At 36.4% G+C, this 26,009-nt stretch overlaps 1 protein-coding gene across 15 annotated transcripts in view; it reads left to right on the top strand.

Moving 5' to 3' along the window:
• The window catches only part of cacna1ea (calcium voltage-gated channel subunit alpha1 Ea), a 126,961-nt gene that overhangs the window by 21,090 nt on the left and 79,862 nt on the right, over window positions 1-26,009 (top strand). For all 15 annotated transcript variants that reach the window (XM_089119789.1, XM_089119784.1, XM_089119786.1 and 12 more), the window contains exon 2: window positions 2,180-2,681. In XM_089119789.1, the coding sequence (XP_088975915.1) occupies window positions 2,206-2,681 (476 nt within the window). In that variant the 5' untranslated portion in view covers window positions 2,180-2,205. The remainder of the gene's footprint in view (window positions 1-2,179; window positions 2,682-26,009) is intronic.

Below are 26,009 nucleotides of genomic sequence, written 5' to 3'. Positions count from 1 at the left end.
AAGATTTGGCTTTTTTCTACTCGCCTAAGGCTAGCATCATACTATATTTCACCCTTATTAGTGTTTGAGATGATGTTGGATGTGGGCCATCATGGTAAATATAACACAAACACCCCTGCATCCTTCTGCAACTGTCAACCGCTGCTCCATTTTCAGCTGGGGTTTAATAAGATGCCACACCGCTTCTGCGTAGATTTGCGTGATGAATCACAGAGCTTTGAGCGCAGGATCAGTTTGTATTTTTCAGTCACATTGTTTTATTTGGCCAGTCTTACTAATTTATGCCCTGTCAGCTCTGGCTTCATGGTGTCTACATGTTAAAGGGACCAGATGATTAGAGCTGGACGCTGCAAACAAGGTGCCATGAAAAAGAACAGATGCACTGAAAATGTATTTTATTTTAAACTATAAATGGCCAATACTATTTCAACAGTAACTATAGTAAAAACAATAATATATAGAGAATCGTCATGGAAAAATAGGTATAATCTGCAATACAAAATTTCTCTGTGTGTGTGTGTGTGTGTGTGTGTGTGTGGTTCTTGGCATTTACTATAGGAAGACTGAGAATTGTGGCACTGTTGCATTGTAAAATAAACTCTAGATATGTTTTGACAGATTAATATAGAAGCTAATATGGAGAGGACATAGACGTGAATATTTTGCGTGATTTGTGACCTTAGCTGGGATTTTATTACGATTTAATTTGTTTAGAACTGATTTCCTAATTAGGTTATTATGAGTGGAATATTTTCATGATTTTTATAGGCTGCCAATGTTGCTAAATTGTTTTAGGCAACGCATTAAACAAGCATGGGTTGCAACATTCTTTCTACAACAATTAGGGCTCCTTGAATGAGACTGGAGGGAATATCTCATTAAATTAGTGTCGCATTTGACAGTGAATAAGCTAAGGATGCTAAAACTCTTTCTCTTGATGCGCCTGGCATGGCTTTGTTAGTCTTTGTGTTTTTAAAGTCTTTGCATGTTGAACCTCATTTGTTTGCATGAACAGAAGATCAATGGTTCTCAACAGGTGGGTCATGACTCAAAAAAGTCTATATTCTGATAAATCACATGTCTGCTCTCATGCATTTGCAAAAGTGTCCATTTCCCTGTCAGGTTAATAATTTTGCACATTGGTAAGTAAATTTAGTCCTGGGTCCTGAAACAAAACCTGTTCTCAGTGCGGTGTTTCTCAGCCTTTTTAAATTCAAGGCCCCCTATAGACAGTTCTACTGAAGTAACAGCTTGTTTTTACTTTTTATCTACAAATATTGGTAATGACAATATTAAAATAATTTGAAATAAATCAAATTAAAATAATTACATTCTGTAATTCCAGAGCTTGCAATTTTAAGAACTGAATGTTTTTCAGGGTTCACACTTTTTTTTTATAACTAATGAATATTTGACTTTCTCACTGTAAAAAAAAAAAAAAATTGTTGGTTTAACTTAAGAAAGTAAGAAACCTGGTTGCCTTAAAATTTTAAGTTGATTGAACTGGAAAAAGTGAGTTAATGTAATGAAGGAAATTGATTTAATCATCAGAAACTCAAAATAATAAGTTATCTCAACTAAATAAATTATTTAAGTTAATTTGGCAAAATAAAAAATGTTGTGATAACAAATCTTGAAAATATTTTTTTTTTTACAGTGTAGTCATTCACGATTGTGGGATAAATTGTTTTTTTGCTCACAAATAGCCATTTCTACAAAATAAAACATTTTACAGTTTTCAGTTGATGAATTAACAGAACTTTGTAGCGCGCCTTCCATCAAATAAACACTAAGCGTTGTGCTTTGTTACATTAGATATGAAAAAAAAATTCAGATTTAAATATCTGTCCATTGTATTATGAAATTTAAACAATAAATACCATTTTGCTGCTCTTTAATTTTGCGTGACATTCATATAGCGCCTCAGTTCAAGTGAAGAGGCTGATTGCTCAATCACTTTCAACCTCAGAAAGATAAATAAAACAACTTGAGAACAATATGTGGTGTAACATTACCTCAGAAAAGCCATTCAATGACCATAAACTAAATAGTTAGCAAAACTATTTTTTTTTACTGTTTTGTATTATTTTAAATAATCTGAAGTCATCTTGCAGTTTTTTGGAAGCAAGATGAGGCCCTCTAATTAATTGTCACCTTTCCCTCTTTTCTCTTTAAACAGAACGATGCTGAGAGTCTGGCCTCAGGATGTTGGAATTGGGCACGTGTTCGGTCAGCGCTCAGACCCTCTCTGACCGTAATGCCCTGGAAGTCCCGTCTTTCGGTCAGGGCGTGTGTGGTGGGAGCTCACCCCCGCGATGTTTCCTCCTCCAGCCCAAGGACCCGGAGAGCTGGCTCAAGCACCGGGGAACCCTGGAAGACGGCTCCCTCTCCTGTTCTCTCCTGGAGCCCCAGAGACTGTCTGACAGTTTCCTGTACCATGCATCTAGTTTCGATACACTTTACGTCCCCCACGCCCACCCGATGTGTCTGGCACCATCCTCCCTGGATCTGGGTGGGTCATGCGAGGGGGCGGCCGCGTTGGGTCTGGACCCCGACATGCCCGTCAGCCCGAATATCATTAACAGACGCAGGGGGGGACTTATTGAACAACGGGACATCATTAAAGCACATCAGGCGCACAAGATCCAGAGCACCCCACAGGCCCGGCGAAAGGAATGGGAGTAAGTGGCACGTGCATACACACAGCATGCAATTTAATAAGCTCTTTGCACACTTTGTAGAAATTTCTTTAAATACTTCACCCAGAGACACACTCATGTCATTCGAACCGATAAAAATCATATTTTTTTGTTCTGGTGGCGCTATTTTGGCCATTTCAATGTAGATGCTTTATTTAAGCTTCAAAAAGCACCATAAAATGCACATTGATAATAATAAGAAATGTTTCTTGAGCACCGAATCAGCAGGATCATGCAACACTGAAGACGGAAACTATATCTGCTGAAAATTCATCTTTACCATAACACATTTTTAAATATATTCAAATATGAAACACTTATTTTAAATAGTTACAATTGTCTTTACTGTATTTTAATCAAATAAATGTGAGCACAAGTAACTTCTTTTAAAACATGTAAAAACTCTCACTAACCCCAAACTTTTGAATTGTAGTGTATGTCAGTAATATATCAGTCCTAAATAAACCAAAAAAAATCTCAAAAAATCAGCATCAGTTATTAAAAAAAAAAGTCGACTACTTTCACAGTGTAGATCAGATTATCTTGATTAGATTTTATACATTTCGGGTTAAGCCAATATGGAGGGAAACATGGGATTCAACATTCATTGTGTTCCATTGTTCATCCATATAAACAGTTGGCTTTGTGTGCTTTTGAGGGCTTTATCCTCAGTTTTTTTTTTTTTTTCATTAGGATGATGTGGGTTTTACTAAACCAGGAGAAAGGGGGCTGAAAGGAACACTCCGAGCTTACCTGTTAACGCTGCTTTATATAGTACATGTCATAACACTGGGAAATTATAGGCGTGCTGCATCAAGAAAGAAGTCATTTGAGTGAAAAGTCTATATGAGCAGAATAGAAAAGACTTTCTCTGTTAAGTAACAGTCGCAATGGCTACTTTTCATCTCATAATAATCCATACGAGATATTCGTATAAAAAGTTATTTTATTTTATATTCTAAAGTTATATTTTATTGCATCATTTTGCAAGATGTAAACAACACTGGTCCAGAAACACTTCCTGTTTCAGTTTGTAACTGTTTTCTTTATTTCATATGTAAAGAAAAAATCTTAAAGATGTTTGTTTAACTTTTTGATTGAGTTTTATATGTTCTGTTGGTTGTATTTTATCCCAGCTTTTATGTTGTGTTAAAAACTGAAACCGGAAGTGCTTCTGGACCAATTTTGTTTACATCTTGCAAAATAGTCTATAGCCTCTTATTGTACATTATAAAGTCTCTCTATTTAACCATTTAAGTGGCAAGCTTAGGAGCAAAAACTGCATATAAATATTTCTTTGCATTTCTTTGCATTATGAGCTTTTATCAAATAGGTCAGATGTTCATTAATGGTTGAAGTACTTAAAAAAATTCTAATCACTTTATTTGGAGTAAATCAGATCTGCTACCAGCATAATGCAAAATAAAAGACTTCTGTATACCTTAGTATACCAAAATAGTGAATGTAAAGTTATGCAGAACATTAAATTTGAATACATACACTTGATACATACAGTTCCTGTAAAAATACAAAAAATAGTGCATGATTTTAAGGGATAGTTCACCCAAAAAAATGAAAATTCTGTCATCATTTACTCACCCTCAAGTTGTTCCAAACCTTTTTAGCTGAACACAAAAAAGAAGATATTTAGAAGAATATGGTTAATGATTAAATGCAAGTCAATGGGGCCAATCAACGGTTCTAATATATATATATATATATATATATATATATATATATATATATATATATATATATATATATATATATATATATATATATATATATATATATATATATATATATATATATATACACAGTATTAAAGTATTATAACAATTACGCTAGATCAGGGGTGAGCAACCAATATGACATGGAAGAGCCATTTTAAAGTATTCTAGGTAATCACATCTCATAAATTAATTTTATTATACTATATAGAAGTAAGAAATACTATTACAAAGCATTATTTAGAGGGCAAAAACAATAGAAGCAGACCAAAGCACTTTGATGTGTTTGAGTGACTAAAGAGAGTGTGCCAAGAGAAAGAGAGAGCTGTCTTGCAGTACATTGCATTTCTGAAATGATTACCTCTCATTTAGCTCTAAACACAGGGGCTATAATGACCCTAACACCCCCTGAGACATGCTTAGCACACTCACAGGCTCCAGATACACTCGATCCCACTGAGCTGGGCAGCACATATGTATCAGCTAGCCTACTTCTTAAAACACCCTAGTGTTGCTGATGCTGATGTACTGTGGGACTAAATATTTAAACAGAGTTGGGAATGTGTCTAAAAGGGGTTTTATTAGATAGGATGATGGAGATAAGAGGAAATATTAGTGTAATTTAGAAAGGCATTCCAGCGTTTGATTTGTGTAAATGAATTAAGTGCTAATGTACTGTTCCCACAGAATAGAATATGTGTGGGTTTATTACCTAGATGTACTTTGTATATGGTATGTCCTTATTTAGGCTAGGTAAACAAAACATGCACCTATGCCTAATTTGATTATGAATCCAATACCATTGACAAAGTAATGTTGACCTGATAAGACAGCATAGCACTGCACAGACAGAGAGCTGTTATTGGGGCAATTTGTCACAACATACTGCATTTCTTTGCAGGGGAAGAATGGCTTATTTTATTATTATATTATTCTTTCAGGAGCGGGGGCCCATGGCTTTTTGTCAAGACTCTCTATATATAATAATTTTGATAATTTTTTTTTGTCTATCCACCGACCTTAGTTAAGTTTTATGTTTTTCTTCTATTCAACACATGTCTAGAGTTTAACATTTAGTGAAATATTTTTTTTCTACCAATGCAGAGACTTCACCTGAAGCTGTTTATGAGTACAGGGTTTGTCATCCATCTAGCCCTGATGGATAATTAAGCCATTTCAGCTGTGAGTTTGCTGTGAGGGAGAGAAGAAAATGAATGGTCTATGCGGGAGGCTATAAATTCTGGCCTGGACTCGACTGGAAATGCAGTTTGTAAGAGAAACTGCTGCAGATAGGCCTAATCTTTTTCTGGCAGTCTATATAATAGAGTGACTTTTACAGTATATGCATTATAGTCAAGCCTCAGATGTTATGCCCACTGGCCGATGAATATAGCACATAAAATGGGAAATACTTTGGGAGTTTCAAAGTAATCATCTGATTGGTTGAATTCTCTGATTTCTGGGAGATGTGTGTCTCGCGTTCTTAACAGGAAACAAAGCTGTTGTGATGCCAAACCCCCTTATGGAAGAAGAAAGATTTGTCAGGGGCGCCGCTCTTAAACTTGCATTGCTGGTTTTTCCAGCGGCGTCCCCCCCAAGCTTTAATATCAGGATGATTCGCTCTATTATGACTTTGTTTACCACTGAAACTACTTTGAAGCTGTTATATTAAGGTACAAATCTTGCATAGTGTACCTTTAAATGCTTGAAATAGCGAGAATGAGTCTAAAATATGGTCAGGATATGTCAAAATGATTCTTTTAACCTTTTGCATGATATAGACGAGCAATATTATGTTTTGTGATCCGTTTCCATTCATCTATGAAGCTTGTCATGGTAGCATTTCAACGTGACTACTGTAAGGTTACAAATGAGTCACAGCATTCAGAAAACATACACTTTTGTCCTCCTAGAGCCCATATGTAAAAGAGCCTATGCTTTTTCTGTCAGCAAACAGACACATTTCTTTATAGAGAAAATTGTTCCTCGTCCTTGTTCTCTAGACAATGAAAAGACGCATGCTATTTTTGTTCTTTTCAGCCCTTAACATTAATATGTTGAAGAGAACATTTTCTGTCTTATATTTGGTCCAAATTTTTCAGACAGACATTTAAGTGAACTAACACTGTTACATGACTTTTGTGTGTGTGTGAACGTCTCTGTCCAGTTAGCAAGTTAAAAAGTAGCAGACAGGAAAAATACTAAGCCTGAGGTAAAACAATTGCTGTCACAACACAAGCATACGACATCATGTGTCATTTCACACACATGCAGAGACAATTGGGCTTTGTAATATGTCTTGTGTTGGGCTATTATCGCCAGTGTCTCTACAGATGCCTAATGGTTTGTTGCTGCTCGCCTGGGTTGTGTGATTAAGCACGGTCAGGATAGTTCAGCTCATGATGGTAGACAATAGCGCCGGTGCAGTCAAGAGTGACACAATGTTTTCATCTCCCATCTGACTTTACTGTATTCGAAGAGGCACAGGTCATAGCATCGCCATGGAAACCTCGTCGCTGATTGCGCCAAAATCAAAACTCTCGAAAAGTGGATGGAGCAGATCCTCAAGCCAACATCCCTATCGCCTCCTTTCAAGATCTAATTAAACCTCTCACTCAAACTGATCTTTAGCCCTCATTCTGTGAAACATGGGAGGCTTTTAACACACTTTACCCAGGCCTTTTCACGTAAGCGTGTAACATGTAAGCTTGCTGCCTGGAATTCTTGAAGAAGCACAATGATTCCTCCATTTAATGCCACTGTAAGGTCCTCAAATAGGAAGGAATAGGTATTATTATATTTAGTAGTAGTAGTAGTAATATTAGTTAAATTTACTGTATTGTCTGTAGAAAATAGGCATGTCTGACGTCACAGAAATTGATTGAACCCTTAGTTTTTGGAGAATTCTATTCTATTCTATTCTATTCTATTCTATTCTATTCTATTCTATTCTATTCTATTCTATTCTATTCTATTCTATTCTATTCTATTCTATTCTATTCCAGCCCGTTCTCATCCCAAGGCGTCATATACTGACGCTTTTGATATTTCATCTACATCCAACACACATGGCACCCTTTAGCGTCAATATGAGACGCAAATATATATGGGCCAGAAGGCGCCTCCTAGTGGTCTAAGCCTAATCCTACCCCAGAACTAAACCTACCCATAACCAAACAAAGCTCTCTGTGTGTTATATTGACGCTAAAGGGTGCCATGTGCGTTGGATTTAGACAAAATTTCAAATGCGTCAACTATATGACACTCTAGGATGAGAATGCGTTGTCATTTCAAAAGCGTCATTATGACGCCCTAGGATGAGAACGCATTGTCTATTCTATTCTATTCTATTCTATTCTATTCTATTCTATTCTATTCTATTCCAGCCCGTTCTCATCCCAAGGCGTCATATACTGACGCTTTTGATATTTCATCTACATCCAACACACATGGCACCCTTTAACGTCAATATGAGACGCAAATATATATGGGCCAGAAGGCGCCTCCTAGTGGTCTAACCCTAACCCTACCCCAGAACTAAACCTACCCATAACCAAACAAAGCTCTCTGTGTGTTATATTGACGCTAAAGGGTGCCATGTGCGTTGGATTTAGACAAAATTTCAAATGCGTCACTATATGACGCCCTAGGATGAGAATGCGTTGTCATTTCAAAAGCGTCAATATGACGCCCTAGGATGAGAACGCGTTGTCTATTCTATTCTATTCTATTCTATTCTATTCTATTCTATTCTATTCTATTCTATTCTATTCTATTCTATTCTATTCTATTCTATTCCAGCCCGTTCTCATCCCAAGGCGTCATATACTGACACTTTTGACATTTCGTCTACATCCAACGCACATGGCACCCTTTAGTGTCAATATGAGACGCAAATATATAAATGGGCCAGAAGGCGCCTCCTAGTGGTCTAAGCCTAATCCTACCCCAGAACTAAACCTACCCATAACCAAATAAAGCTCTCTGTGTGTTATATTGACGCTAAAGGGTGCCATGTGCGTTGGATTTAGACAAAATTTCAAATGCGTCACTATATGACGCCCTAGGATGAGAATGCGTTGTCATTTCAAAAGCGTCATTATGACGCCCTAGGATGAGAACGCATTGTCTATTCTATTCTATTCTATTCTATTCTATTCTATTCTATTCTATTCTATTCTATTCTATTCTATTCTATTCCAGCCCGTTCTCATCCCAAGGCGTCATATACTGACACTTTTGACATTTCGTCTACATCCAACGCACATGGCACCCTTTAGTGTCAATATGAGACGCAAATATATAAATGGGCTAGAAGGCGCCTCCTAGTGGTCTAAGCCTAACCCTACCCCAGAACTAAACCTACCCATAACCAAACAAAGCTCTCTGTGTGTTATATTGACGCTAAAGGGTGCCTTGTGCGTTGGATTTAGACAAAATTTCAAATGCGTCAACTATATGACACTCTAGGATGAGAATGCGTTGTCATTTCAAAAGCGTCATTATGACGCCCTAGGATGAGAACGCGTTGTCTATTCTATTCTATTCTATTCTAGCCTATCCCAGCATTTCAGGTTGTAGGCAGGGAAACACCCTGGATGAATGGCACCCTGGCTCGCCCATCACTTTTCATTTTGTTTTATTTTGTCAAAAAACATGAAGATGATGCATTGACATATTTATTTATTTATTTTTTTTGGTGGTTAATGTGAAGGATGTTCCACATATGCCACCTCATGGAGGTCTGGAGAAAGAAAAAAATATGTAGGCATCCTAGAAAATATGTTTTTATTTTTGTCTGGTCAGAGTATCATTCTTAAAATCAATTTAAGGCATGCATTTGTTGCAGTTCATTTTAAAAGGTTATGAGTCACAGGCATTTATTTTACTTGCCAAAGCCAAATTTTACTCACATTTGGTGTTCAACAGGGGTTAATTTTGGACCCTCTGCTCAAGACGTCACTGGAAGGGAGACACATTGTAAGATAATGAGAGCTGCTCTTAAACAGGGTTGGCAGAAGCTGCCGTGAGAGGAGAACAGTGTAGAACAGAGACCAGATGACAGACAGGCCTATATTTAGAATACATTCATGAAACAGAAAGAGGTACTCGCACATATGCACAGATACACACACAAGTAAACATACAGTACACAAATTACAATGCATTTTTACCTTTTCATGTAATTTATTAAGTCAATTTCCCTGTTGTGATTATTACCTGGTCCCCTGTAGGTTTTATTTTTAATATTGTTGTGAGGACATTTGCTAACCCAGATGCACTCACAATCATTTGAAAAACAGACAAACGAGCTTAGAGACATTCGTGACAAACACTCAAAGATGCACTCACAAATGTTGATAAAAACACACACATACACATTGACTCTGTATTGCCCTTAGCCTGTGTGATCTTCCAATAAGAGACAGGGTCGTTCATCCAGGTGGAAGACAGGTGTTCTCTACCGTGGCCCCGTGGCTGTGATGTGTTGAATGGATTGGCTCTTGGCGCTCTGCTGTCTCCATCTTTCAGCATCATTCTGTGCTCTGACCAAAAGCAGAAATGCAACGGAGCTTGTGTAGACATCTAGATGTTGGGTGGAATGATGTCTCAGATGTCCACAATCCACAGTGACAACGGTGCATGATGAGAATGTTGTCGATGTATCAGGAATATTCATTTTCATAATACCAGTTTCACTTTCTTTTCATTATTTTGATATATCTTTTAATATACACTACCATTCAAAAATGTAAGGTCAGCAAGTTTTTAATGAATACTTTTATTCAGCAAAGGATGCATTAAATTGATCAGACTTATTTATAATAAAAAGACTTTTATATTGTTTAAAAAAATATATTTCAAATAAATGTATTTTTTTCTATTCTTCAAAGATACCTGGAAAAACATATCACGGTTTCCACAAAAATATATACAATTCTTGGGCAGAAAATCAGCATAATAGGCTACAGTAAAATGAGTTCTGCATGTGACACTGAAGACTGGAGTAATTGTCCTGAAAATTCAGCTTTATCATCAGAGGAATAAATTACAATTAAAAAAAAAAATAGTTCTTTGAACATTTTACAATATTACTGTTTTACTATATATTTGAAACCACAATATACAGGTGAACATAAGAGACTTTTTTTCAAACTTTTGAACAGGGTAATTTTACCTAAAAGAATAAATACAAGGGGAAAACTATTTAAACAGGTATGGGGGTTTATATTGCGAGCTTAACAGTGTTTTTGTCTCCAAGGGACATTTAAGACACACTTGAGAGCATTTTTACCTTAAGTTGTTCTGTTCACCCTATAAATGTTTTGCTCTCAACAACCAGCAGAGTTTAAATGTCAGACTTGTTTGTCAAAGCTGAATAATTTATGTTGACATGTTGAAAAGGCCTATTCATCAGCCTGATCTGATGTGTTTGTCAGTCACAAAAGGAGGAGAGGCAGAAATGAAGAATGATGTGTCTAGATGCATGAGCACAATCTCTTATTTGTCAATGTGTTTTTTTTAAATGCGTCAAGCCACAGTAAAATATGATTTCTAGATCAAGTCAATAATGCTGAAATAAGCGGAACTAAATATTTTGCTTTTGTTTATTTAAAATTTTGTGGAACAACTTTTAAGCTGCAGTCCGTAGCTTTTTGGGGGTTAAAAATTATCCAAAATACATATTTTAGAAAATACATAACCAACAAAGTGTTCAAAACTCTCTGCTTGCCTTCAAATATTTTTAATTCCAGTGGTAATGGTGGATTTCCGTGGGAGATTCGAGCATGTCTTTGCATCATTACGTCACATCTGTACACATAAAGAAGGAGTCTCGGCTATAGGCTATATTGCGTGTGAGAATGTTGAGGTGGAGATTTATAACGGTGTTAAACTTTGAAACGTGTGGAAGGCGTGTCCCCAGAGACAGACGAGCAATCAGGTTTATCTTTCAGCGGGGTTTTATCTTAAAGGACGTTTTACTGTGCAAAGTGTCCGGAATACAGTAAGTCTACGTTACAACTCACGTAAAGTTGATAATTTCGTGAATGACTGCAGTTGCAGATTACGAACAGAGATGGCGACAAAGAGGGAAAACGCTGGACCGCAGCTTTAAAGTAATATACTATGTAATGAGTCTTGATGCAGCATTTTTGTTATTGTCAGAAGTTAAACCAGCAAGCATGAAAGGTTATTGCCCTGTGTTTTGGTCACTTAAAATGGCTTTGTTAGTCAGTCCAGTGAGATAAATCAACTTAATGTAATGTGTATGTTCTGTTTTGGTTTCGTTTTCATTCTGTTCCCTGTTCTGCTTTGCCTGAGTTCTGTTCCCTAGTAAGTTTCCTTTGCTATTAATTCATCCCACACCTGTTCCTAGTTATGTCAATTAGTTCTCTCTGTGTTCTGTCTGTTCATGGTCTGGTATCATTTATGTTTGCGGCTATGGTTGTGATTGTCTTTCTCCGATATTTTCCTGTGTCAGTTGGATATAGTTATTAAAGACTGTTTTTTGAATCTCGATCATCATGTGCTTCACTACAGCCACCCACACGTGACACGTAATCATTAAACAACAATATTTGTTTTGAACATTTAAATTGATTTTCAGGGGCATTGTTAACAAGGGCATATTCTTTTCAAACCGTGTAAAAAAAATCCACAAACACAGTGTCTATTAATGTCAAGTACTTCAATTGAATCTTTTAACTGAAATAACACAATACATGCTCTACTTGAAATGCACTTTAAATAATTGTTTGGTCTCTCTGTCCTAACATACGCAAACTCCATGACTAGATTGGCCTAATATCGTGAAATAGGAATACCATTAAATGCATTTTTGTCCCAAGCCTTGGTTCATTTCTGACCCTAGTTCAGTCCCATTTGCCCTTTTACCAGAATCCATTGGGGGATTCATAGTTATGGTTGCCGTGTTTGCAATGTTGTTATTGATTTTGTCACACTCCCATCCCAAATTGTTGACTCTTTTCAGGATGCGTTTGCACTTATATAGCAAATGTCTAATCCTGTGTTGTGTTTTAGTATTGTGTTTGTCTCATGAGTGTTCATATGTCAGTATTTTTAACAAAATCAGCATTTTGAGTTCCATGTACATTTCTTATAGAAAACTAAATTTAAAATCATCGAAATAAAGTTACTTTCCATTGAACTTTATAGTACTAAAATAACAACAAATGTTTACTTAGCCACTTAAAATGAGTGATTGGTTCATTATAGACTAATTATGAGTTTTTCATTTTTTTTTACATGAACACCTTTCTTTTTTTAGTAGGTTGATGGAGAGGGACCAGAACATGTCATGTTGATGCATTACTTTTGAAGGAGTTACTATTGAATATATTGATCTAGATCCGTCTGTGGTCTGGAGAGAGGAAATGCACGGAAAAATGACTAAAGGTTTCTGTCAGAAAATGTAATTGGTTGCTAAAGTAAATTATGTTATGAAATTATGTTTAATCATTGTGTGCGGGGCCTGGGTTATATGTAGGGGATTTTGTTGAATGTTCTTGAGGAAGAACATTGTAGCCGGAGTTACAATATCTATCTATCTATCTATCTATCTATCTATCTATCTATCTATCTATCTATCTATCTATCTATCTATCTATCTATCTATCTATCTATCTATCTATCTATCTATCTATCTATCTATCTATCTATCTATCTATCTATCTATCTATCTATCTAGACTTTCTGTTCAGATCTGTCTTTCAGTTTAGGGCTCATGTAAGCTCGAGAAAAACCAGGACGACAACAAACACTCACCTTCTGGATAAATCACCATTACACTGTCCAGACACCTTCAACAAACACCTACTGCTTGCCTAAAGGATGAAGGCTGCTTAAGTGCTGGGTTTTTGTTTGATAAAATATCTAACCTTTATAAACCATAATGACTGGCTTCCGACAACAGCCGTACAAGCTTTCATAAGAGAGTCGATTTCCGGCGGAAGGGTAACCTCTGACCTGACCTGATTTCTTTAAAGACTATTTCTCTAAAGACTGTTTATCACAAGGAGGGACAATAAACACCGACCTTCTGGATAAATAACCATTACACTGTCACTGACCATTTGTCCGGTTTTTACTGTCCAGACAGCTTCAACAAGCACCTCCTGCTTGCCTTAAGGATGAAGGCTGCTTCTCTTAGCCTCAGAAAAAAATGCATTTCTATTTTTTTCTAAATCTTTTTGTTGTTTATGATGGACTGCATTTAGTCTTTTTAGTTTATTTGTATAGGGACAGTATAAAAAAAACATAATCCCAGTCAAAGCTGGAAAATGTGTATTGTGCATAGGCAGCAAGAGCTAATTTGCATCTCAGGTCCCTTAAAAGGCTTTTCTAATAAAAAAACAAAACAACAAACATCAGAGCACATTTTTTGCGGTGTTTTAAGCTTTAATTGAAAAAAAAAATAACAATGTAAAGCCACGTTGGCCAATCAAAAGCCTAACAAAAAGTTATTACCGGTTCCGGCAGGCGCCAATCTGACGTCAAACGCGGCGGATAACGGCAAAAACCTCGGTTTCACTGTACACGACAACACTGTAACCGGCGTTTCTGAAAATCCTCACCCTGGCAGGGGTTTTCAAAAATGTTTGGTTTCAGTGTCCTGATACTGCGTTTCCGTGTGGGCGAACGGCCGAACCGCGTAAAAAAAAAAGTCACGGTTATAAAAATACCAACACAGTCAAGGCCTTGGACAGATTTGTGAACAACATTTGAGAGAAATAGGCCTTTTGTGTACATAGTAAAAGTCTTAGATCTTTGAATTTAGCTCATGAAAAATGCATGGGGGCAAAAACAAAAGTGTTGTGTTTATAATGTTGTTCAGTGTATGTTATGGTGCAAGTAACAGCTTATGGAAATAGATTCTGTGATAAGAATAGACTCACAAATCAGTTTGTTTTTAATGTCAATCTCTCTCCCCTTCTGTTTCTTTGAGATCATTGCCTCTATCAGCTTCCCTTATAATGTTGTTGTAGCTTTAATAGACCCAGTCTCAGAGAAGCAGAACGAGAAGTATTCCTCTCACAGACTTGTCTGACACTGTTATACACCAACACAGTCTTGTGTGTTTTTAATTATTTATGACCCAGATTTATTGATATTATGGAAGCTGCTTCTGGCAAAGCCATGAAATTACATGTCAACCATTGGTTAATGGAAGCACTTCTTTGTAGATGTGCAAGATGCAGTCTGAGTAAATTAAAAAAAATAAAAAAATAGGATGAGCCTGTTTGTTTATTTGTACATTTTATTAAGAATATCAAATGTACTGTCAGTGATTATTTTTCATCAGAGAGAGAGAGCGCCAATTATGCAGCGCTATCACTCTCTTGATTAATTAATGATCTAGAATCTAAAGATATTGGAATCTTTGATTTGAATCAAAGGATTCTCGTAATAAAGGGAGGTCATTTTCTTGTCTGAATCATTCATATTAAACCACATGAAACGGCTTACTTCAGCCATTAGGACATCATTTGCATTAACAAAAGCAGAATCCAAAAGTACTCCCACATACTTCCTATAGTCTGTTGGGTTGTCTAATTAATTTTCTGTCCCCATTAGAGAATTTCATAAACGAAATTAAAAGTTCCATTCACTCTTATTTTCCCATTTTCTCCATTGATGTAGCCCACAAATGAATTCAAAAGGGGCTATTACAGCAGTCTGTACAAAAAGATTGCTGTTCATAAAACGACATCGTGTCCATGACTGAACTGGGTGGTTAGATAGTGTTATGTTGGCCTAGAGCGTATATCCCTCTATTAAGGAATTTGCTATTGATCTAGAACAGTGGTTCTTAATTGGTGAGTTTCTAAAACAACGACAAATGCAGGTTATAACATGTATACCCACCCGTATTATTGCAGATATTACCGTTTTATTTTTTAAAGAAAATATTTTGATGGAAAAAAATGTTTGCATGTATGCAAAAATGTTAAATAAATATTTGTGAAAGAACTAGGGCTGTCAAACGATTAATCGCGATTAATCACATCCAAAATAAAAGTTTGTGTTTACATAATATATGTGGGTGCACTGTGTATAATTATTTTGTATATAAATACACACACACATGCATGTATATTTAAGAAAAAATATTATTTATATATAAAATATTTATATTTATATATAATATAAATTATATATAAATCTATATACAGTATATACATAAAAATATTTCTTAAATATATACAAGCATGTGTGTGTATAAAATAATTATACACAGTGCACCCATATATTATGTAAACACATACTTTTATTTTGGATGCGATTAATTGTGATTAATCGTTTGACAGCCCTATATAGAAAGAACATAAAATAAAATGAAATAATTTAAATATATAATAAACCTTATAGCCTACATTTAAAATTGGAAATGTGAAATTATAAATATACAATCATACATTTAAATTTATTAAAAAAGTATGTGTGAAAAATGCATAATTTTTTTTTTTTTTTTTTTTTGAACCTTACATACATTTAAAATTGGAAATGTGAAATGATAAATTCATTAACATGTTCCTTAAAATTCATTAAAAAAGTGTTGGGGCCAGTGAAAATATATGTTTATAATATATATTAACACAATTCTGAACTATTGGCATGACCAGACCAGCAGGAAAGGATTTTTGAGTAAATAATTGAGTAAATGAATCTTATTTAAAAGTATTAAACTTTGCTTAAATAAATGTAGCCTATTAATTAATTTTGTAAGAGAGAAGAAAACTCTTCCCATCTTTTTTGTGACATCAAACTGATGTATTTTCACCCAATTTAATCTCTTACTTGGCAATATGTCAAACACAAATACTATTTTGTTCCATGTGTTTAAATCATCTGGCTGTTGTTTATGTATTTATAAAATTGCTCATTTTTCCTATTTACCCTAACATAATGTTGAACTTGACAATTTAGCATATGTTGCACCTACTCAGTTCATAATATCATTTGATTGAGTTTTAATGCTTAATTTTAAAGTAATTTTTGTTGGGTCACTGTTATATCCAATGTGAAATTGAAGCCAATCCGGTGAGAATCTGCTCATTAAAGACATGCACGGGGCAATTGTAGAGAGAGGTGAGTATAGTGGGGGTGGGAGCTTTCAGGAGCATCGCTTCATGCTCAAAACATAAAAGTGTTGAAAATACAGCAGCAGGCCAGATGAATGTCAGATCTTTCCTTTGCTGTGGAATCACTCACATGCATGTTCACATCGCATTTAAATATCAAAGGTGGCAATGTGTTTGGAAGCCCTTTGCATACCAGTGAAACGCTCTGTTTTGGGGCAGATCTGATGAAAGAATGCCATTAACCCCATTTTGGTCTTATATGTGATTATGAAAAAATAGCTGCAGTGCTGTTCCTTGAGTCGTCATAGCAAATTAGGTCTTAATTAATGTGTCTGACCTACCTGTTGTGGAGCTGGGATAGTCTGGGAAGTGTGTTAGGCTGACAGCAAGCAGGTGAAAGATTATGTGTGTGTGTGGTTGCTCGTTCTCTTTGGATACTCCATCATCTTGCCTCTCCATACCTCTATTGGGAGGCCACAGTCATAGCTTATGTGTGGTGAGTAATGTTTATTTGCAGAGCATGCTGATAGATAGAGACAGCTAATAGGTGCATGCATTTCCCAGAAGCAACTCACACCTGCTTGCAGCAATATACAAGCTCATCAGCCTCTCTTTGTGGTGAATAACGGTACTGCATTAACAATCAAATGTTTGGTAAATCTCAGTTGTGTTTTTCAGTTAGGTTAAAGAGAATGAGGTGTATGTAATATCAGGAGATATTGTTTCCATCAGATGTTTGTATTTAGGGCTTTGCAACATATCGTTAAAATATTCACAGTATATTTGCTATCATATGGATTTGCTGGTGAGTATCATGGTGATTTTAATGGGTTTTACAAAATTGTCTGGTTTCAGATCATTTCAGTGATCCAGTTCAACATAAACAGTTAGTTTCCAGAGGTTTTCCTGTGGCGTTTTCATACACTATATATCAAAATGCTTAAATAAATATGTATTTGTAGGTAAAAATAGGTGGATTGTTATATCGGTGAAATGAAAAATATCATTATTCCTTTCATTTCTTTTCAGTTCTTACATTTAAACATGTTTAATTTGGTTATTTTTATTAATGGTTTTATAATATTTATCTTTATTTATTTGAAATAATGGGTTCTCTTAGTGGTGGTGCGGTAGTTTCTGCCCCTGAAAATAAATCATGGGTAATTCTTTAGTGGGTAATTTTATATGTGGAGGGTGCAAGCATTGTGATAACATGGTAAAAAAGTGATTGGAATTGAATCTATTCCCTGTACCATAAGAGATGGGAAAAGATTGTAACGTCTTCTACAATGTGAGATGTTTTGGATCTATACACTTAAAGGAATAGTTCACTTTGAAATTAATTTTTGATATGTTTTAGCTTACCTCAAGGGCATCCAAGATGTAGGTGTCTTTGTTTCCACAGTATTTTCAATTTTTATATTTTTAGGTCAAACCGTTCTTGTCTGTCAGTCATAATGGAGGTATATGGGGTCCTCCTCAAAGAGCAAGAGATCACTTCCGGCGCTTTCCGGCGCTTGCGCAGATCGAATCGCCCGTGCCTTCAGATCACATGGACGTGGCTGTGGTTACAAGAGGTAAAAACAATATAAATACTGTTCGTTTTCTCACACAAACCGCTCGTTTCATGTCTTAAAACATTAATGTGTTACATTTACGAGTCATTAAATCATGTTTAATTTGGACTTCTCTGTGCATGCTCTTTGAGGTGGTGACCATAGACCTCCGTTATATGACTGACAGACAAAAACGGTTTGACCTAAAAATATAAAAATTGAAAATACAGTGAAAACAAGGTCACCTACATCTTGGATGCCCTTGAGGTAAGCTAAAACATATCAAAAATTAATTTCAAAGTGAACTATCCCTTTAAGGGTGCAAAGTTACCTTGAGTTAATTGATTTTTTTTATTATTCTTGTAGTGATATATCTTATATGTGATATATATATATATATATATATATATATATATATATATATATATATATATATATATATAACATAATTACATGGCACATAACTTACAGGTAACCATTACTGAACCCTGCTCTAACTATCAACACATCACACACACACACTAAGCGCCTCCTGTATCCCTCATCCACAACCCCATCTGTCCCTACCCCGATTCTGTGCCCCTGATGCCCCTGTCTGTGCCAGCGGGGTGAGAGCCAGGCAAGCCATCCATCCTCCCTTGCCATGTGGCTCCAAACCACCGGCAAACCCTGCCAGGACAATCTCCTGAGGGAAGCTTTTGAATGGCCACTGTACAAGAAGTGTAATTTACAGTGCTGCTTGGATCTCCTGTCTAGATGCCAATATGAATTACAACATTCCATCTTTTTTATTTTTATATTCAGAGCAGCAAAATGTACTTTATGGAGATGGATTATTTAATCTCAGAAATAAGAGCACTCCTATGGCTTTAATCAGGAAGTCTGGTGCACTTGTCAGAGCTTGTTAGAAATCATTTTTTCACAATAAAGTTTCATACATTATAGTTATCTCTTTTGCACATGTGTGTCAAAACCCATGCAATTTGCTTAAATCAATAAAAAAATTGAATTGCGTATAAGAAACTATCTATTCAGAGATCTGAACTAGTATTTTGGGAAAATTATCATTCGATAATGGAGCCAAAGCGAATCGTTCACTCAAAAATGAAAATTCAGTAATTTTTCAAGAATTCGATCTTTTTGTATTGCTGTAGGCTAATGATGCTTCATTTTCAAATTGTATGAAATGGAAATGTTAATAAACTTTACTACATATTAATATTACAAAAAAACAGTAATACATTAGTATTAATAAATACTATAACTGTATATAAATAATGCTAAAATAACACTCACTCACTTGTGTGGTCAGTTTCCTTTTACGCTGTAGCTTTAAGCTGCTACCGCTAGATGGAGACAGATCTCTTTCCACACAACACTTATGGACATTCAAGCTTCACATGCTCAACCAAGAGTAACAGGTGTCTCGCAGTTTATTTGAGCTGTTACCAAATATGCTTTCACCTTGACAACAGAGAAACTGCATAAGATACCTCTTAGATGTGTAAAAAGAACCATTTGGAGATTGTTGTAAAATAGGCTAAGCAAGGATGCAAGTTTTCCAGAGTGGGCTTCGAAGATTCAAAGAATGACTGACATGATTTTAAACATTAATATTTTTCTCCTAAATAATTCAACATGACCAGGATGTTTCACATCGCACTCCAAAGTAAACATTTGCATTAGGGTTTGTGCTTGGATTTTCCACTCGGATCTGATGTAAGAAATTTGGTTGTAAACAGCACTTCAAATGATTATATGTTTAGGGATGATGTAGCTACCGTAATCAATCACGTACATGTTCTTGTTCGTAGTCATTCCTGTTGGCCTATGTAATTAGCTGCTATGAATTTCTGAATTGCCGCATTAAGTAGGTGGAAACAAAACTGTGGCTTCAACCTCAAAAACAGAGACACGATATGTTTGCAGATCTGCTGTCTTCCAACTGACAATCGGTTGTAGTACCCTAAAATAAAGCCAAGATTATTTTCTGAATATACGATTTATATAAGCTTGAGTTATGGTTTCATCCCAGCCGTTTGAGATGAGGAGAAGACGAGGCTGTTGCTAGGTAACAGAGGACAGAAAACACAAGCCAAATCGCTTGAATTAGGGCTTGGTTGAGATACTGCACTGATCCCATAGATGTGCTTTATTTAGTCTATGTGAGTTGTGATCAAGTGCTCCCGTCTGGGCTTTGTGTTGCCGGTGCTTCTGAGGTGACATTTCTAAGGTGATTATTTCAAACGCTACCAAGGCTCTTTGTGCATAGATTGTCCAGGACTGGGTGTTTGTTTTGATTTGTTATTTTCAATGTTATAGACACCTACATTAAATTGATGACCTATGAAAGAAATAAAGTGACTTTTAAATTGTCGAAAAAGATAAAAGATTGGTTTAATACTGATTTAATGGTACTCGGGGTGATCTTTCATAACTTGCAGTCTCTCATTTCAAATCCCCTTTGAGTTGAACTATTAAAAACGAGACACATTTCGTCCTTGAAGACGAATAAAACGAATTATCTATCTAGCTGTTTATGCTCCATTTGTACCATCAAAGAAATAAACTCTTGATCTACCCTTGTTAAAGGGAAAGCTCTCCCAATTTACTCACACTCATGTCTTTCCAAACCTGTATGACTTTTTTTTACCCACACCAGAACACAAACGAAGATATTTTAAACAATGTTTTTGTTCAAACAATGAAAGTTAATGTGGTCGAAAACCACATTGGACCCTGAAGTAAAAACAGGCATTTTTCAAAATTACCTAAATTTTTAAATAATAATTTTTTTGTGTGTGAATTATCAATTTAAAGGGTTACTTCATCACCCAGAAATGAATTAACTCACCCTCAAGGCATCATAGGTGTACATGACTTCTTTCAGATAAGCACAATCAGTATTAAATAGTAAAAAATATCCTGGCTCTTCCATGTTTATAACGCTTTAAAGCTCCAAAAAGCACATCCATCCTTCATAATAGTAATCCATACGACTCCAGGGGGCTGATAAATGCCTTCTGAAGTCAAGTGAAGCATTATTGTTAGAAAATATCCATATTTAAACCTTTATAAATTATAGTGACCGGCTGTAAGGACCATACACAAGTCTGTTCCGGAATTAAGAGTGACCTTACCCGTTCTTTGTATCATATAGCCTAATTAGGGTCGTGACTCGTGAAACGATTAATCGTGATTAATCGCATCCAAATTAAAAGTTTGTGTTTACAAAATATACTTATGTGTACTGTGTACTATCATTTTGCCAAATATAAATACACACACATGCATGTATACATTTAAGAAATATTAGCTGATTTATACTGTATATATATATAATTTGTATTATATATAAATAACATATTTTTCTTAAATATATACATGTATGTGTGTGTATTTATATATACAAAATAATTATACACAGTTCACACACATATTATGTAAACACAAACTTTTATTTTGGATGCGATTAATCGTTTTACAGCCCTACATATAACGCAATCAGATGGAAATATATTGTGTGTTTGTGTTTTTGGGTTAGGTAGTGAAGGATGATTTACAATCGAGGTATATTGTCATCTGAGGTAGAATTCAGTTGCTTGTGAGCGAGCGAGTGAATCCTGCAGGTTGGACGCTTGGATTGTCTAAAGCATGTGACAGTGAACATACGTTTAAGATCTCAGCTAAGGTGTCTTTTTGTTAGGCGAACCTTTTGCTGCCAACAACGGGAGGAACAAATTAGAAATTCAAAGGTGTACAGTCACCATGGAGACCACTATTAGGATGACACGGACACTACATTATGTGGGAGCGGAGATGTCGCAGGTTCATGCCTCTTGGGTAGCTTTTAATTAGTTAGGAATAAAATACTTAAACAGAGAGGTCAGGGTAAGCTGATTTACCTTGGATTGAGCTATGACTAGAACCATCAAATTAATTGTTTTCTTTGAACAAACACAGACCCGCTACAAAAGTAGGAGGGAGGCAGACATGACAAACACAGAGAGACCATTACCAGTCTAGACATTACGTAGGGTGATATCAGCTAAATTGGGCCACTTTTTGGTAAATTGTTTGGGACAATAATACAATACCATATATGCAGTATCCATGTGTTTTTATGATTAATTATGACTGTTTTTGATACATTTGTGTTGAAATTTTGTAATAAAATAAAATTATTTAGGCCCTACAGTTCCTGAAACATCAGAAGTGCCGAGTTTTTTTGCATGAGCCCTTTCAGGTAAAATGGGCCAGCTGTTCAGGTAAAATGGGCCAGTCAAATTGCAAAGGGAAATAGCAATTTATCATCAATTATATTTAAACACAATTTCTTATACAGCCAAATTAAACAAACATAGTTCATATGTGCCATTTAAAAACAAAAATTTGTGCGTGTGTGTGTGTGTGTCTGTCTGTGTGTCTGTCAGTGTGTGCGTGCGTTGTTTGTGTCTGTCTGTGTGTCTGAGTCTGTGTCTGAGTCTGTGTGTCTGAGTCTGTGTGTCACAGACACATACACACAGACTCAGACACAGACACACAGACACAGGTGTGTCTGTGTCTGAGTCTGTGTGTATGTGTCTGAGTCTGTGTGTCTGTGTCTGAGTCTGTGTGTCTGTGTCGGTATGTCTGAGTCTGAGTTCCTGTGTCTGAGTCGGTATGTCTGAGTCTGAGTTCCTGTGTCTGAGTCTGTGTGTCTGTCTCTGTCTAAGTCTGTGTGGCTGAGTCTGTGTGTCTGAGTCGGTATGTCTGAGTCTGAGTTCCTGTGTCTGAGTCGGTATGTCTGAGTCTGAGTTCCTGTGTCTGAGTCTGTGTGTCTGTCTCTGTCTAAGTCTGTGTGGCTGAGTCTGTGTGTCTGAGTCTCTGTGTCTGTCTGAGTCTGTGTGTCTGAGTCTGAGTTCCTGTGTCTGAGTCGGTATGTCTGAGTCTGAGTTTCTGTGTCTGAGTCGGTATGTCTGAGTCTGAGTTCCTGTGTCTGAGTCGGTATGTCTGAGTCTGAGTTCCTGTGTCTGAGTCTGTGTGTCTGAGTCTGTGTGTCTGTCTCTGTCTAAGTCTGTGTGGCTGAGTCTGTGTGTCTGAGTCTCTGTGTCTGAGTCTCTGTGTCTGTCTGAGTCTGTGTGTCTGAGTCTGTGTGTCTGAGTCGGTATGTCTGAGTCTGAGTTCCTGTGTCTGAGTTGGTATGTCTGAGTCTGAGTTCCTGTGTCTGAGTCTGTGTGTCTGAGTCTGTGTGTCTGTCTCTGTCTAAGTCTGTGTGTCTGAGTCTCTGTGTCTGAGTCTCTGTGTCTGTCTCTGTGTCTGAGTCTCTGTGTCTGTCTGAGTCTGTGTGTCTGTGTCTGAGTCTGTGTGTCTGAGTCCGTGTGTCTGAGTCTTTGTGTCTGAGTCGGTATGTCTGAGTCTGAGTTCCTGTGTCTGAGTCTGTGTCTGAGTCTGTGTGTCTGAGTCTGTGTGTCTGTCTGTGTCTGAGTCTGTGTGTCTGTCTCTGTCTAAGTCTGTGTGTCTGAGTCTCTGTGTCTGAGTCTCTGTGTCTGTCTGAGTCTGTGTGTCTGAGTGTGTCTGAGTCTGTGTGTCTGTATCTGTGTGTCTGTCTCAGTCTGATTTCAATTTGAAAATTAAAATTGAGCCTGTCTGAGTCTCTGTGTCTGTGTGTCAGTCTGTGTGTCTGAGTTTCTATCTGTGTGTATCTGTGTCTGAGTCTGTGTCTATTTGTGTGTGTGTGTGTGTGTGTGTGTGTCTGTGTGTCAAAGATGATGGCCCATTTTAGCTGAAACCATGTTGCCCATTTTACCTTAGTGGGTTAAGGTAAATTGGGCCGCCAAGAAAAACATCACTTTTACAAAAAATATGTTTATATACCAAACTAACAACATTATTTCTGATTAATGCCATCGAGACAGACAGTATGCATAGTTTTTTTATGAGCATGTTTGTTTTTTTATTGATGTATCATCCTTATAATAGTTCAGTGCAATTTGGTATGCCAGGCTACTTACCATGCAGCTTTTTGGTGTAGTCTCGATTTGAATTATTCCCCCGCCCACCATAGCAACCATAAACCAATCTTATCACCTGTTATTTGTCAAGCACAGTTATGACAACAGTTTGAAATCCTTTGCAGTCATTGGCTTTAAATTCCAGAGAAGCTGGGACCCCCAAACCTTAAATGGCCCATTTTACCTGATGGCCCATTTTACCTGATATCACCCTATATCAAGACAATTAAATATATTGGTTACAATATACAGTAGGAATCTGCTGTTTTGTTTGTATCACCCTGATGCATTTGTCTTTGGAAAATAGCAACAAACAGGCAGTCATTTTTTTTGTGCAATATCTGACTAAAATCTGTTTAGTTGTTTATAATATCTGTGTCTGAACTCATTTTATTCTTTCTCCATACATAAGGCTTCACTGTGTAGTAAATGCTGAATGAGTAATCAAGTGTTATGCTACGACAGACACGAGGAGAGGCCACATTCTAAGTGTCTGTGCTTTCCTCTCAATTGTTGTCAAAGAAATTAAGTCTCTTGGCATCACTGAAGCTTCGGTCATTACTACAGCAAATGATGTATATAAAGCAGATGCACTCTCAGAAAAAAAGGTACAAAAGCTGTCTGTACCTTTTCAAAAGGTAAACTTTTGTCCATTTTAGGTGCTAATATGTACATTTTAGGTGCTAATATGTACATTTTAAGTGTTAATATGTACATTTTAGGTGCTAATGTACATCTTTGGTGCTAATATGTCCATTTCATGAGCTAATATGTCCATTTTAGGTGTTAATATGTGCATTTTATGTGAAAAATATGTACATTTTAGGTGCTAATATGTACATTTTAAGTGTTAATATGTACATTTTAGGTGCTAATGTACATCTTTGGTGCTAATATGTCCATTTCATGAGCTAATATGTCCATTTTAAGTGTATTTTAGGTGGTAATATGTCAATTTTAGGTGTTAATATGTACATTTTAGGTGCTAATATGTACATTTTAGGTGCTAATATGTCCATTTCATGAGCTAATACGTCCATTTTAGGTGTTAATATGCACATTTTAGGTGGTAATATGTCAATTTTAGGTGATAATAGATACATTTTAGGTGCTAATATGTCCATTTCATGAGCTAATATGTACATTTCAGGTGCTAATATGTACATTTTAGGTGCTAATATGTACCACTAAGGTACCAATATGTAGCCTTTGGATACAAAAGTGTACCTTTTGACAGCTTTTGTACCTTTTTTTCTGAGAGTGTGTTAACTACACTACGTGAACAAATGCTTCCAATTAATGCAAATATCAATCTAATCATCCGACCACATGGCAGCAACTCAATGCATTTAGGCATGTAGACATGGCTCAAACGATCTGCTGAAGTTCAAACTGTCAAGTGATTTAAGTGACTTTGGACGTGGCATTGTTGTTGATGCCAGATGGGCTGGTCTGAGTACTTCAGAAATTGCTGGTCTTCTGGGATATTCACAATCTCTAGGGTTTACAGGAAATGGTCAGGAAAAAAGAAAAAAAATCCAGTGAGCGGCAGTTCTGTGGGCGAAAATGCCTTGTTGATGCCAGAGGTCAGAGGAGAATGGCCAGACTGGTTCAAACTGATAGAAAAGCAACAGTACGGTACGACCAAGATCTGCAGAAGAGCATCTCTCAAAGCACAACACGTCGAACCTTGAAGCAGCTGAGCTACAGCAGCAGAAGATACACCGGTGCCACTCCTGTCAGATAAAAGCAGGAAACTGAGGCTACAAATTGCACAGGCTCACCAAAATTGGACAGTAGAAGATTGGAAAAACATTGCCTTATCTGATGAGTCTCGATTTCTGGTGTGACATTCAGATGGTAGGGTCAGAATTTGGCATAAACAACATGACAGCATGGGTCCATCCTGCTGCTGGTTGTGTAATGG

Source organism: Pimephales promelas, chromosome 14, assembly GCF_988280905.1.
Source record: "Pimephales promelas chromosome 14, fPimPro1.hap1.1, whole genome shotgun sequence".
Classification (NCBI taxonomy): domain Eukaryota; kingdom Metazoa; phylum Chordata; class Actinopteri; order Cypriniformes; family Leuciscidae; genus Pimephales; species Pimephales promelas.
This window is presented reverse-complemented; position numbering and strand designations above follow the sequence as displayed.